At 39.3% G+C, this 14,228-nt stretch overlaps 1 protein-coding gene across 1 annotated transcript; it reads left to right on the forward strand.

Annotated features, from left to right (window-relative positions):
- Nucleotides 1–11,638: 11,638 nt before the first annotated feature.
- PATE3 (prostate and testis expressed 3) lies at nt 11,639–13,879 on the forward strand. Its single transcript, XM_047754372.1, has 3 exons — nt 11,639–11,687; nt 13,204–13,326; nt 13,737–13,879. Exons 1-3 carry the CDS (start codon nt 11,639–11,641, stop codon nt 13,877–13,879), a joined length of 315 nt encoding a protein of 104 aa, XP_047610328.1.
- Nucleotides 13,880–14,228: the final 349 nt, after the last annotated feature.

A 14,228-nucleotide genomic window follows, 5' to 3' on the forward strand; every position in this document is an offset into this window, starting at 1 on the left:
CTCTTTATATGTTTGATAGAATTCACCTGTGAAGCCATCTGGTCCTGGACTTTTATTTGTAGAGAGTGATTTTATGACCTCTTCAATTTCATTTCTAGTGATCAGTTTGTTCAGTTGGTCTGTTTCTACTTGATTCAGTTTTGGCAGGCTGTAAGATTCTAGAAAATTGTCCATTTCTTCCAGATTGTCAAACTTGTTGCTATATAGTTGTTCATAGTATTCTCTTATGGTTTTTTGTATTTCTGCTGTATCCGTTGTGATTTCTCCTTTTTCATTTATAATTTTGGTTATTTGGGTTCTTTCTCTCCTCTTTTGAGTGAGTCTGGCCAGGGGTTTGTCCATTTTGTTTACCTTTTCAAAGAACCAGCTCTTGGTTTTATTAATTTTCTCTATTGTTTTTTGAGTCTCTATTTTATTGATTTCTTCTTTGAGCTTTATAATTTCCTTCCTTCTGCTGACTTTAGGTCTTTTTTGTCCTTCTTTTTCTAATTCGTTTAGGTGGAGGGTTAAGTTGTCAATTTGGGATCTTTCCTCTTTTTTGAGAAAGGCCTGTATTGCTATAAATTTCCCTCTGAGCACTGCTTTCGCAGCATCCCATAGATTTTGAGAGGTTGTGTCTTCATTATCATTTGTCTCAAGATATTTTTTAATTTCCTTCTTGATTTCCTCATTGACCCATTGGTTTTTTAGTAGCATGTTGTTTAGTCTCCATGTAGTAGTTTTTTTCTCTTTCCTTTTCCCATGGTTGATTGATTAACCAATTTTCTATTCCTTTATAAGTCATGGGTTTTTGGCCTAAAAGTTCAAAGGATTTTTTTTTCTTTTTCTTTAAAGTTCAGTAACTTTACAAGTATCTGCCTTGGTGTTGATCAATCTAAGTTGATATCATCAGGTACATAGCATGATTTTTCAATATGAAGTTTCAAGTCTTTTGAAGTCATTTCATAAATGTAACTTTATGATTATTAGTTTTTTTATTATCTGTTCTAGCTTTTTAACTTGGTGTTCTTTTTCAGTAGCTCCTATTATCTGCATGTTGAATTTTTTATCAAAAAAAAAATTTCTCAGATCTTTAAATCCCTTCATTTCTTTTGGATTTTAAAATCTCCACCTTTTTCACTTTCCATATTTCTTTGGTCAATATTTCACTATTTACACTTATATTCTTTCTACTTTTGGGGGAGAGACAATCCACCCTGGTCCTGAGCACTGCACATTCTTGTTGAAAATGCCAAGAATGCAAGCCCTGACCACTCTTTGCCCAGGCCAACCATCTTGTAGTGAGAGACCTTCAGGAATGAGGTAACATCTCCCCAGGACCAAGAGCAGACTTCCTTCCACTTAGTTCATAAGTGGTGGATTCATCAAGCAGTGTCCCTCAGTTATGGCACAAACCACAGTGAGATAACACCTTACTTGGGCCTCAGCTGTATTGCCCCATGGAACTCAGGGAACTGGAGGAACAGAGTCAAACCAAGATGGAGCTCTGGCTTCTGCTTTTGCTGCAAGTAATAAATTCCTTTGTCTTCAATCCTGGAATTTCATTTCTTCTACCCCCATCTATGAAACAATAACAGGTTATCTTGTTAGTTTGCATGTAGGGCAAACTCCCAGACTCTTTACAGTTCTTGGCAGCTGGGAGATGAGAATGAGATGGTGACCTAGATGTGGCTTTCTGGAAGAGGTCCTTATCCTACAAGATAAGGCGAAGAGAGAGAGGAAACTTCCGAGGATCCAGTAGCAAATGCTGTCACTCAAACTGGGGGGACATATGGGAACCTCTACTCTCCTAGCTGTTTGTATTACTTTTCTATTGTTGCATAACAAATTACCATAAACGTCAGCAGTTTCAAATATCACAAATTTGTTATCTCATAGTTTCTGTAGGTCAGGAGTTTAGGCTCAGTAAACTTATGGGATTCTCTGCTTATGGCCTCAGCAGGCTGGACTCAAGGTGTCATCCAGGGCTGTAGGTCTCATCAGGAGCCAGCAACCAGTGAAGAGATGAATCTGTCAGCCACTATGTGAGTGACCTTGGAAGCGGATCCTTCACCAGTCGAGCCACAAGATGACTATAGCATGGTACGTACCAACACCTATAGTATGTCTGTGAGAGACTCTGAGATAAGGGACCCAGCTCAGCTACACCCAGATACCTGGCCAACGGAAACTCTGAAATCATAATGTCTGTTATTCTAAGCCACTAAATTTTGGGAAATTGGCTATACAGAAATAGGTAACCAATAGGTTGGCTGAAAGTACCCAGGACTGCAGGGAAGAGCTGCAGTAGCAGATGAGGGGACAAAAAGACAGAGCCCAGAAGCAGAGGTCTGTGGGAGTGAAGGAAGCCATACCAACAGTGAGACAAGGGGCAAAAGCCCATCAAAAAGCCTCCCATTGTTCCAGCTGTTCCTTGCAGACTAGCTCCTCCTCCTCCTGCACTCTGAACACTCCTAACCAGTGACTAGCAATCTCCCTGTAGCTGTGGTGACTGTGTAAGTGCATCTGAGTTAAACAACTTGGTCTTTTTCTTATAGGAAAAAAAGAAAAAAAAAATCTGACTTCAAATGATAGTGAGACAAGCCAGAACCTGGGACATGGGAACCTTTTCTACAGTGGCTACAAATGCTTGCACCTAGACAAACATCTCAAGCAACTAAACACACAAAAAAAAACTACAAGGGACTAAAAATAATTGCATACATGTGCAGTTGGGGTAAATTATGGGCAAGAAGATACAAAAAAACTAAAAACCCAACTGCTATTTCTGAAGAGCCCAGAGCAAAAGCAGGGGTTCCAAAGCAAAAACAGGGTACTATGCAGGTTCCCTGCACACACGACCACCAAAGGAATTGTCAGACCACCTAAGCTACTCCTCTAGTCTAACCCCTGGACTCACCCCTACCTTTGCCCCAGAAAAGGAACCAGCTCTGCCCCTCCTGCCGCCCCAGTGAGCAAACAAGCAAGGGAATCTGTTTGTTTTTGTTCCCCCTGCTGCAGTAGGGGCCCCAGTAAAGCCTTGCCTGAATTTCTTGTCTGGCCTCTTATCAATTTTATTAATTAAGGAAAGCCAAGAACCCAGATCAATAATAATAAGGATTGGGGAAAACTTGCAGTGGGCCCAAAGAGCACAGCTATGTTGGGAGGTGTGCTGCTGTTTGTGGCCCACCTCCACCTCTAGGGCCCCACAACCCTAATGACCTCTTTGAGTTGCAGACATTGTGATTGATGTTGTCAGTGGGGCTTCTGGCAACAAAGAGGCAGTTTCCACCTGGAGATACCCCTTGGGGGCTTGGATTCATCACCTCTTTGACACAGCTACACCTCTTTTGGAAAGCAGCTGTTGACCTGCACTCATGAAAACTGAACTCCTGAACCAAGAGAGCCTTATGATGTTCTGGCCTAATATTCTCATTTTAGGGTGAGTCAAGTTGGACTCTGTAACTAACCTGGTGGGCAAGGCCCAAAACACCTTCTCACTAATCAAATGAAATAGTATATTCATGAGACACATGGCAGACTGATATTTCAGCTTTACATGAAACAATGGTAGCTAGCCCCATATCACAGCCTCAAGTGAAGCTGCTTGTTCAATGGATCCTTCAATTTACAGAGGTTCCCTTAAGTGCCCGGCGCTGTGGCAATGATGGTTCAGCCAAACTAAAAATCAATGGTGTCCACCACAGCTATGCACAACCAAAAGCAGACATAGTTGCTCTGCTCAGTGGGCAAAACTTGAAGTCATTCTCATGGCTCTGGCCAATGTTCTTCCTAATGAACTTCGTAATACTTTACTCTTGGTCTATTGACAATGCCCTAGACTTCTTGTTTACTCCTTGGAAGACTAAAGTCTAGCAGATTAAGAGTGTCCCTCTTTGGAGATGCATATCATGGAAACAAAGTGCAGTTGATCAGACCATTGGATGACTCAGGTAGATACCAATTCTGTTCTCTAATGAGACTAACTGGAATCAAACTATTATCACAACGCACCTGCCATCATTGGCTGAACACACAATAAAGTAGTCTATGTTTCTTATGTAGAAGTTTCCACTGCAGGCCACACTTGTGCCCACTAGCAAAAGTTGGCCAGCCTATTTGTCTCACAGTGAAGGAATCCACATTACATGAGCTATGTGACAGACTGACTACCTCAGACCTCTGACCCCATCCCAGAGCCATCAATTGTTCCCCACTGCTGTTGACACTTGGGGAAAAAATAAGTAAGTCTAGACTCAAAAAAACATGTTGACACATAAATACAGAGTAAGCTGATTTTATTATTTAGAGAAGCAAATGCCTGGAATGCAGGCAGGTAGCCAGTAATTGACTACAAAGCTGTACTGATTTTTCAGCTCTATTTACATGGACTTAAAGCAATAGTTGTTATGCAATTATGAATAGTAAATATTCAATTTGTATCGATAGTTACAGCAAGCTTACTCTGACATCTTGGTTTTCACAATTCTTTATCAGCTTGACTCTAACTCTGTGTCCTTTATAATTCCTTAGAGTTACCTCGATAGTATATCTTGCACCAATGATTACTCATTTTTTTTTTTTGCTGTACCTGTGGCATGTGGAAGTTCAGAACCCATGCCAGCTGTGACCTGTGCCACAGCTGTAGCAATGCCAGATCCTTAACCCACTGTACCACAAGGGGATGTCCATTCACATCTTTTATATGTGTATATATATATATACACACACACATATATATATACATATATATTATATATATATATATACACATATTTATGTGATTCCTTTTTTTTCATTCTTTAAAATTTTATTGAAGTAGAGTGGATTGACAATGTTGGATTAGTCACATCTTTCAACTTCCCCAGTAAGGTTAGATTAAGTTCAGTTTCCCCACAATCAATCCACCTTTATAGTATCAGATTTCTCATACAATTTGCATTGCAATGTTAATTTCTCTTTGAGTTGTATTCATTTCTGCATCTCCAACAAATCCAAAAAAAACATACACAATAAAAGATTGATTAAAATTAAAATAGAATGAATATTTTAGGTGAATATCACCAGAAAATATCTTATCGTTGATGTAGAGTAGGGTATAAAATAGATACACAGAAGAACTCAGCATCTAACATTAAACATACCCTTAATTGTATAACAGCTTACAAATTGTTGATAACTCTGGTAGCTTATTTTTCTAAGTGTTTTATAATTTGAAAGTTATTCTCCAATTCTCATTCTAGTTTTTGCCAAGCAATACTTAATGTATAATCACTATCTGTGGCTTGGTAGTCTAAAGCTTTGAGTATTTTCTTTCATGGCCCAATATCTTTCTCATGAATATCCATCAATTACATAATTAATATTATTCTTCCAGGTTAAACTTAGGCTGACAGAAATAGTCTCACTTTCCCTAATAATGCTCTCAGATACACATTTTCCACCAAGTCATTATCCATATCTGGCTAGTATCCATGAGGATGCAGGTTAAATCCCTGGCCTCACTCAGTGGGTTAAAGATCCGGTCTTGCCACAAGCTGTGATGTAGGTCGCAGGCGTGGCTTGGATCCTGCATTGCTGTGGCTGTGGTGTAGGCTGGCAGCTGCAGCTCTGATTCAACCCCTAGCCTGGGAACTTCCATATGCTGCAGGTGCAGCCCTAAAAAGCAAAAACAAAAACAAAACAAACAAACCCCAAACAAACAAAAACAAAAACAGACTCAAAGATTTCAAAACCAAATTTACAGTTACCAAATGGGAAACACTGGGGGGAGGGATAAATTTGGAAGTTAGGATTAACATATATACAGTTCTATATATATATAAAATGGATAATCAATAAGGACCTACTGTATAGTACAGGGAAATCTACTCAATACTGTGTAATAACCTATATGGGGAAAGGAATAGATATATGTATAGGCATAACTGAATCACTTTGCTATGCACCTGAAACTAACACAACATTGTAAGTCAACTATATGCCAATAAATTTTTTTAAAAGAATAAAATATCAGAAACAATATAAGATCTTGTGAAATAAAAACATAGGTTGACCACATGAGAAGCTCAATAAAGAGTCTGAAAAACAAAGTTGAAGGAATTCTCTAGAACTTAGAGCTAAATAGGTGGGAAAAAAATCAGAGAAAATGTGACAAATTATATCAATACATAAAATAAAATATTAAGATAACTTGAATTTTTGTATCAAGAAAATTTTGTAGTCTCTCTGAAACTTGGTATCCTCCTCTATAAAATGGAAATAATACTTTCCGCACAGTTCTATGATTGAGTTTTAAATAAAATGTGGATAACAATATCTTTTATAATACATGCTTAATAAATGCTAGTTATGAACATAAAAAATTATGATGATAGATTGTGTATATATATATATATATATATTTTTTTTTTTTTTTTTTGGCTGTGTCTGCAGCATGTAGAAGTTCCTAGGCCAAGAATCAAACCTGTAGTACAGCTGTGAAAACACCAGATCCTTATCCCACTACGCCACCAGGGAATTTCAGATAGATTGTGTTTTTATTCCATCTGTTTTATATATTATATAAAGGAAATTTATTCTTATGGGATTTTATTAACATGGATTTTATACATTTATTCACATTGGGGTTAGAGCAACATTGCTTGTATCTTATTTTCATATATTTCTAGGTACAACTTTTACCTTATAAAGCAACTACTATAAAATTTTGTTTCCAACACATTACCTGTGATAGAGGAACACATATAACATCCTATAGCACTAGCAAAGATATATTTTGCAAAAAATTCATAAAATACAAGGTGCTAAACATTTTTAAAAGAAGCAAAACTGTGAAATTCCTAGAAGAAAAACATGGAAAAAATGACATTGGCCTTGGCAATGATTTTTTGATATTACACCAGAAGCACAAGCATAAAAGCAAAAATAAACAAGTGGGATTACATTGAACTAAAAAGCTTCTGAATATCAAAAGAATTAATTAATAAAATGAAAAATCAACCAATGGAGTTTGAGAAAATAATTGCAAACTATATATGAAATAAGGGGTTAATATCCAAAATATATAAATATAATTCAATAACAATAGCAAGAACAACAGAAACAAAACCAATTTGATTAAAAAATGAGCAGAGGAACTAAATATACATTTTTCCAAAGAAGATATCCAAATGGGCTGTGGAGAAAAGGGAACCCTATTACACCACTGGTGGGAATGTAATTTGGTACAACCACTGTGGAAAACAGTATGGAGATTCCTCAGAAAACTAAAAATAGAATTACCATTCAGCAATCCCACTCCTTGGTGTCTATCCAGAGAAAACCATGAGTCAAAAAGATACATGTACTCCAATGTTCATTGCAACACTACATACAATAGCCAAGACATGGAAACAACCTAAATGTCCATCGACAGAGGAGTGGAAAAGAAGATGTGATACATATACACAATGGAATATTACTCAGCCATTAAAAGGAAAGAAATAATGGCATTTGCAGCATCATGGATGGACCTAGAAATTATCATGCTAGGTGAAGTCAGTCAGACAGTGAGATGCGAACATTATATGCTATCACTTACATGTGGAATCTAAAAAAAATGACACAATGAACTTCTTTGCACAGCAGATACTGACTCAGAGACTTTGAAAACTTATGGTTTCCAAATGAGACAGGTTGAGGGGTGGGGGGATGCGCTGGGGGTTTGGGATGGAAATGCTATAAAATTGGGTTGTGATGATTGCTGTACAACTATAAATGTCATAAAATTCATTGAGTAATTAAAAAAAAAAGAAGACATCCAAATAGTCAACAAGTACATGAAAAGATGCTCAACAACACTAATTATTGGGGAAATGCAAAAAAAACCTCTGTGGCCTGTGCATCCTGCTTCAGTTCAAAGATGTGAATAAAACCATTTCATTCTTGTTTCTCTCACTTATTTTTATTGGTAACAAAGTCTCAAGCACTGGTCACACTCTTGAAATTTGTTGCTAACATTCAATATGGAAGGTGGGAAATGATATCTCATTGTTTCGATTTGCACCTCTCAAACTACAATGTATAAAATAAACAATAAGGATATATTTTATAGCCCAAGGGAATTATAGCCATTATCTTATAATAACTTTAAAAAAAATCAATATGGAAGAAAATGATTAATATCAGCTAGAGGTTGGAGTTCCCATTGTGGCTCAGTGGTTAATGAATCCGACTAGGAACCATGAGGTTGTGGGTTCGATCCCTGGCCTCGCTCAGGGGGTTAAGTATCTGGCATTGCCATGAGCTGTGGTGAAAGTCACAGATGCAGCTCAGATCCCGCGTTGCTGTGGCTCTGGCATAGGCCAGTGGCTAGAGCTCCAATTAGACCCCTAGCCTAGGAACCTCCATATGCCATGGGAGCGGCCCTAGAAAAGACAAAAAGACCAAAAAAAGAAAAAAAAAATTCAACTAGAGGTTAATAAAAAAATGCAAAATTTTCTATCCAAGATCATAGGCCCCCATGAAACTGAAGATGACTCTAGACCCCATTTAATAAATTTTGCTCAGAAATAGAGGAAAGGTATTTATAAAAATCTGATATTCACATGCATAAAATAAGTCAATAAATGGTCCTGAAAGGATTTTTGGAAATGTATTCTTGTCCCTTGTGACTGAAGCATCATATTAACAGCAATATTGTGAAAGAAGCCTGAATTTTAGTGACACTGATCTATGTTTGAACCTCAGTTGTCTCCTTGCTACATACTCCACCACCAGGCTGTCATGAGGGTTCCATGAGATGATCTAGTGGAAGCGGCTTGTCTCATGTGTGGCACAGAGCAAGCACTCAATAAATGTTGATTTTGTTTTTCTTTCCTTCACTTCTCTTCATGCCAGTAGTTGGAGGTATGAGGGGCTGGATGTGTACTCCAGGTGATTTACTTGGAGGTATCTTTGCACCAGATTTCTTTAAGAATCTCTTGCTTCAGTCTCTGTATACACTCTGGAAAACCATTGCTACCCCTGAGAATGTAGGAGCAAAGCATCCTGACTCTCTGCCAAGGTCCATTCCCCCGACTCAAAAAAAAAAAAAAAAAAAAAAGCAGCATTTAGAAGCACAAGTTAAGAGGATTGTTCATCTGTGGTATCACCAAGATCTCAGTCGCCACCCTGGAGCCAAGAGAGACCATGAACATGAGGACACAGTGTTCTGCTTTCTCCTCCTCAGAGCAGGCCAAATGGCACCTGTGCTGAGTGGATGGACTTCTTGGCATGGGAACATTAACTTGGGTGCTGTGCCCTGATGACTTCATATCAGTGGGGTCATGGATAGTGATATCTTCTGAGATTTATAATTTTATTCGTTCACTTCTTCATTCAGCCAGCATGTGTTCAGCACATCACCACATGCCAAGCAGAGTTACAGAACTTGATACCTATCCTCATGATTTGCATTGTGCAACTATAGTATGTTAAAAACAACATGAGTTACACAGTAGTCAAACACAAGTCTCCAGACTCCCAGGAAAACGCTCTTTCCACTGTACAGCACTGCATCTATTGATAGTTTCTAATACATGTCCTCTCTCACTCCATGAAGAAAGACATGGTTTTCTGGGCTTTTTTATTTTACTTTATTTATTCATTTTTTTTTAAATTTATGGCTGCACCAGTGGCAGATGGAAGTTCCCAGGCCAGGCACTGAATCTGAGCTGCAGCTGCAGCAATGCTGGATCCTCCAACCCACTGATCAAACCCATACCTCTGCTGTGACCTGAGCCTCTGAGGTCGGATCCTCAACCCACTGCACCACAGCAGGAACTCTGAAAGATATTGTTTTCAGGAGAAAAATCTAATTGATGGGAGGTGGATCAGAGAACCCAATGCTTGTGTAGAGTTGCAAAATTCCACCATCCTTGCTGAAAATAATCCAGTAGAAAAGAGATTAAAACTCAATGAGACTTTGAGAAAATATCTGTCAAGAGGAAGCTTAAAGGAAGAAGAATAGAAATCGGGCAAACCCACTGCAGTTTAAACTAGAATTGCTTCCTTTGCTATGATGCTAGAGTTATTCTCTTTAAAGTGATAGCAGAGAAAACAGGTGACAAACAAAGGCTTAGAAATTTGCCTTCTTGATAAGCCTTTGGAAAATTCTGAAAAAATGCCATCCAGTCTCTAACTTTTTTTTTTTTTTTTGGTCTTTTTGCCTTTTCTAGGGCTGCTCCCGTGGAATATGGAGGTTCCCAGGCTAGGGGTCTAATTGGAGCTGTAGTCGCCGGCCTATGCCAGAGCCACAGCAACGCCGGATCCTTAACCCACTGAGCAAGGCCAGGGATTGGACCCGCAACCACATGGTTCCTAGTCGGATTTGTTAACCACTGCACCATGACAGGAACTCCTCTAAGATCTTCTCTTGAAAGGTGTAAGAATAGAATATGAGGCTTGAAGACTTGACAATCTTGATTTCCATTCTAGAATTAATTTGTTTCAAAGGAACAAATTATCTGATGTTAAAGGCTGGCTCTCAGGCAAAGATGGGCTCTACACTCTTGACATAGAAAAGGAACATTGAAAAATTTGTGGCATTTGAGCTAAGACCCAATTTCACCCAATCTTTAACTGATGTCTAAAAATGTCATACTTGAGATATTTTAATGAACATATTGTTCCTACAACTGAAGAACATGTCATTAAATAAGTTCATAATAGAAGATTCCTTTTATCCCTAGCCAAAGTTTCAGAGATTTTTGATGCCAGAACTGGTCATTTTCCAGTGGTTTACCCTGGTGAACCTTACCTGAGTTAGTTTTTGTAGAAATAGATACCTAAACTATGGGCAAAACTGGCCAGATTCACAGTATAAGTTTGCTAAAGATTAAGCTGTGTGATAATTCTAGACATGATTTTACAGCCCTGCAGAGTAAACAGTCCCTGGCCTTAGAGATTAAGTTGTGTGATAATTCTAGACATGATTTTACAGCCCTGCAGAGTAAACAGTCCCTGGCCTTAGAGAACAGATTTCTGGTAAAGTGAAAGAGTTCTGGGCTACGAATCAGTAGTTCTAGGTGGAAGGCCCAGTGTGGTCATAGAGTATACATTTTTTTCATCTCTTTCACTCTTCTTTTTCCCACCCATAAGGTATGGAGCTGGGTGAGCCTTTTTTGACTTATTCAATGCTCTGCTCTCACACAAGAAACTGTGCCTGGTTCATTAAAGCTCTTGATAAATATTTGCAGAATGTATGAATTCATCTCCAGAGGCATTCAATAAAAATGGTTAAAAGTATGAACCAGAAATGCTTGCTCTGAGTACTGGTGCTATAAGTCCCTTGATATGTGATCTTGGGTAAGATACTGGACCTCACCAAGCCTCAGTTTCTTCTTCTGTGAAACTGGAATAATAAGAATAATATCATAACTGGATGAGTAATAATTACTATGATAAGTATTACATTAAAAAGCAAAGTTAACTTCATGTAAATGCCAATATCATTCTCTGCTATGAGGTGACGACAGCATGAACTTGAGCTGCCAGAGGAAACCTGGTATGATTGGTTCCCCTTATGCATGAATAACCCTGCCCATGATGAAGAGGAAGGTTTCCTCTCATAGCCTAAAGGCCCACACTTGCATCCCCTGGCTTCTTTTTTAATTGTACAAAGGACTTCTCGGTCAGGATGGACAAACATTTCTTGTTGCTCTTAGCCCTCTTCTGCTGCATTGTGGGTGAGTCACAGACCTGAGGTGTGGGCTCCAAAGACAGTCTAGGAAGACCCAGGACACTCCATATGTTGAGCTGGTGTCCCTGCAGGGCTAAGTTTTACCACACTTATATGGGAGGGGATGCCAGACTTCACAATGCTCCCTGGGCCTCCATGCCAACTTTTCTGACCATTTCAATGTTCTGCTATTCCCCACCAAGGGCTCAAGCTTCTAGGGCTGTCCTACTACTTCCTCATTCTGTCCCTACTGTTCCCCATAACCAAAAATCCTAGCAAGATTTTCCTTAGGGCATCCTTTCTGTTTATAAATCTGTATCCCGGAGTTCCCGTCGTGGCGCAGTGGTTAACGAATCCGACTAGGAACCATGAGGTTGCAGGTTCGGTCCCTGCCCTTGCTCAGTGGGTTAACGATCCGGCGTTGCCGTGAGCTGTGGTGTAGGTTGCAGACACGGCTCGGATCCTGCGTTGCTGTGGCTCTGGCGTAGGCCAGTGGCTACAGCTCCGATTAGACCCCTAGCCTGGGAACCTCCATATGCCGCGGGAGCGGCCCAAAGAAATAGCAAAAAGACAAAAAAAAAAAAAAATATATATATATATATAAATCTGTATCCCATTTGCTGAGGGAGCAAGTCAGTCAACAACGAATAATTTTGTAATTGGTTTTAGTGCCAGACAAGGGCTTTTGATACCCTTATCAGGGATCTTTATATTAAAATTGAGGGATTATGGGAGAGAAAATAATGGATGAACTGGAATCAAATAGATTAAAAAATGATTCAGTTATTGTCTTAAATTCTCTGTACCTCCTGTTGCTCATCTGAAAAATGGGGAAATACCTACTTACAAGGCCTTTACGAGGATTTAATCAGATACAAGTAAGAGAACATGGCCTGAATGAGACGTCCCATAAATGTTATCTTCTCACTTAGGTGCACTAAGGACAGGTTTTATTTGAAAAATTAAACCTGAATTTTTTTTTAAACCTGAATTTTTATTAGCTCACCAACAGTACCGCAAAAAAAGTGGCACTGACTATGGTATAATTCATGAGGTCTTCACATAGATGCAGTTTGAAGTTCCAGGCAGAAGATATCACCTAATAATATATAAGATGAAAATGTCAGAAGTTCCATCCTAGTAACACTAGTAGCGTGGGTAAAATCATTTAAAGAACTCAGCCTCATTGTCACATCCTTGTCAATATACAGTGCTGCCAGGTAAGCCAGGTCAGCACTAATAGAATACTTTTTAAGCTGGAAAAACAATGCCATGGAGGCTAAATATTCACTTAAAGTTACCAGATTAAAAGGGCTGAAGTTGGGACCAGAATTCTTTCACTCTCACCATAATACTTCTCTGGGATGGGGAGCTAGTGAGAGCTCCAACTGCTTAAAACCTGAACCCAACTACCAGCTCTTTATCCACCCCCCTGCAAAGTACCCCACCCCAGGTCTAGAAAGGTCTAGTTTCTTCTAAGTGAAAGCCTCCTCCTGGCCTTACACCTGCTCTGTCTTCTCCAGCGGTGATACCACTGACATGCATTACATGCCACCTCCGCACACAGACAGATCGCTGTAGAAGAGGCTTCGGTGTCTGTGTTGCTAAGAAGCAGGAGACGTGCATGATCTTAAAGATCTTCCAGGGTAAGTTAGAGGGTCCAGGAAGGTTCTGTGAGATTTCTCTTTGGGAGAGTATGTCAACAATCTTCTATCTCAGACTAAAGCCAACTCAAGAGAGGAACTGAAGTGCAAAATGCCCTGGGCATGGGTCCCTATGCATGCAGGCAGAAGAGGACTTGGGGAAATGAGATAGGAGAAAGAAGCATCTGTACAAAGAGTTGAGGGTTGCCAAGGAGCTTAGGCAAATAAGCAAGGGACCTGTGATTTCTTCATCTCCTGTCTGTGTCCTCTTGGGAAGTTTAAAATAGGAAGCCATCCCCAAACCTGCCCTGATGCTTAATTCAGTTTTTACTGACAGGACTAGTGCCAGGTTGGACTTGTCTTTGGAGAACTTAGATCACAGGCTTGTTTTCTATGATCCCTTCTTATTACAGATAAGACCCTCCAGTTATCCTACCTGGTGTGTCAGAAATTCTGCAGAGACTTGACATATGTCCGCAACAATCGAACTTATGTTCATACATGCTGCAACTACGATTACTGCAATTTTAAAAGTCTAAAATATTTTTTCTCCTGAGGTCTCACTTTAAGATGTTTCTGATGTTTCTCTGCTTGCACTTGCATTCCTGCCCTGTCAAGGAAGTACCCCAACTCTCTCCGAAATTCAGGGTTATCCCACCTGTTGTCTCCAGCTTGGTTCAGCTACCTCGGTTGGAGAATAGTGATTCTGAACAACAGATTTCTCCCATTCTAGGGACTGGCATTTCTAAACTTCAAGAAGCCTACCCCAAGAGCCCAAAAGAAAAATTTTAAATAAGACCATTCTAGGTCTTTGTGATTATCTGAGATAGTTGAAGCATACTAGAAATTTTTCAGCTGAAAATTCACAAGTATTTTTATCTAAAACCCCCATTTATCATGGTTAT

This window comes from Phacochoerus africanus, chromosome 11 (genome assembly GCF_016906955.1).
Source record: "Phacochoerus africanus isolate WHEZ1 chromosome 11, ROS_Pafr_v1, whole genome shotgun sequence".
Lineage (NCBI taxonomy): Eukaryota > Metazoa > Chordata > Mammalia > Artiodactyla > Suidae > Phacochoerus > Phacochoerus africanus.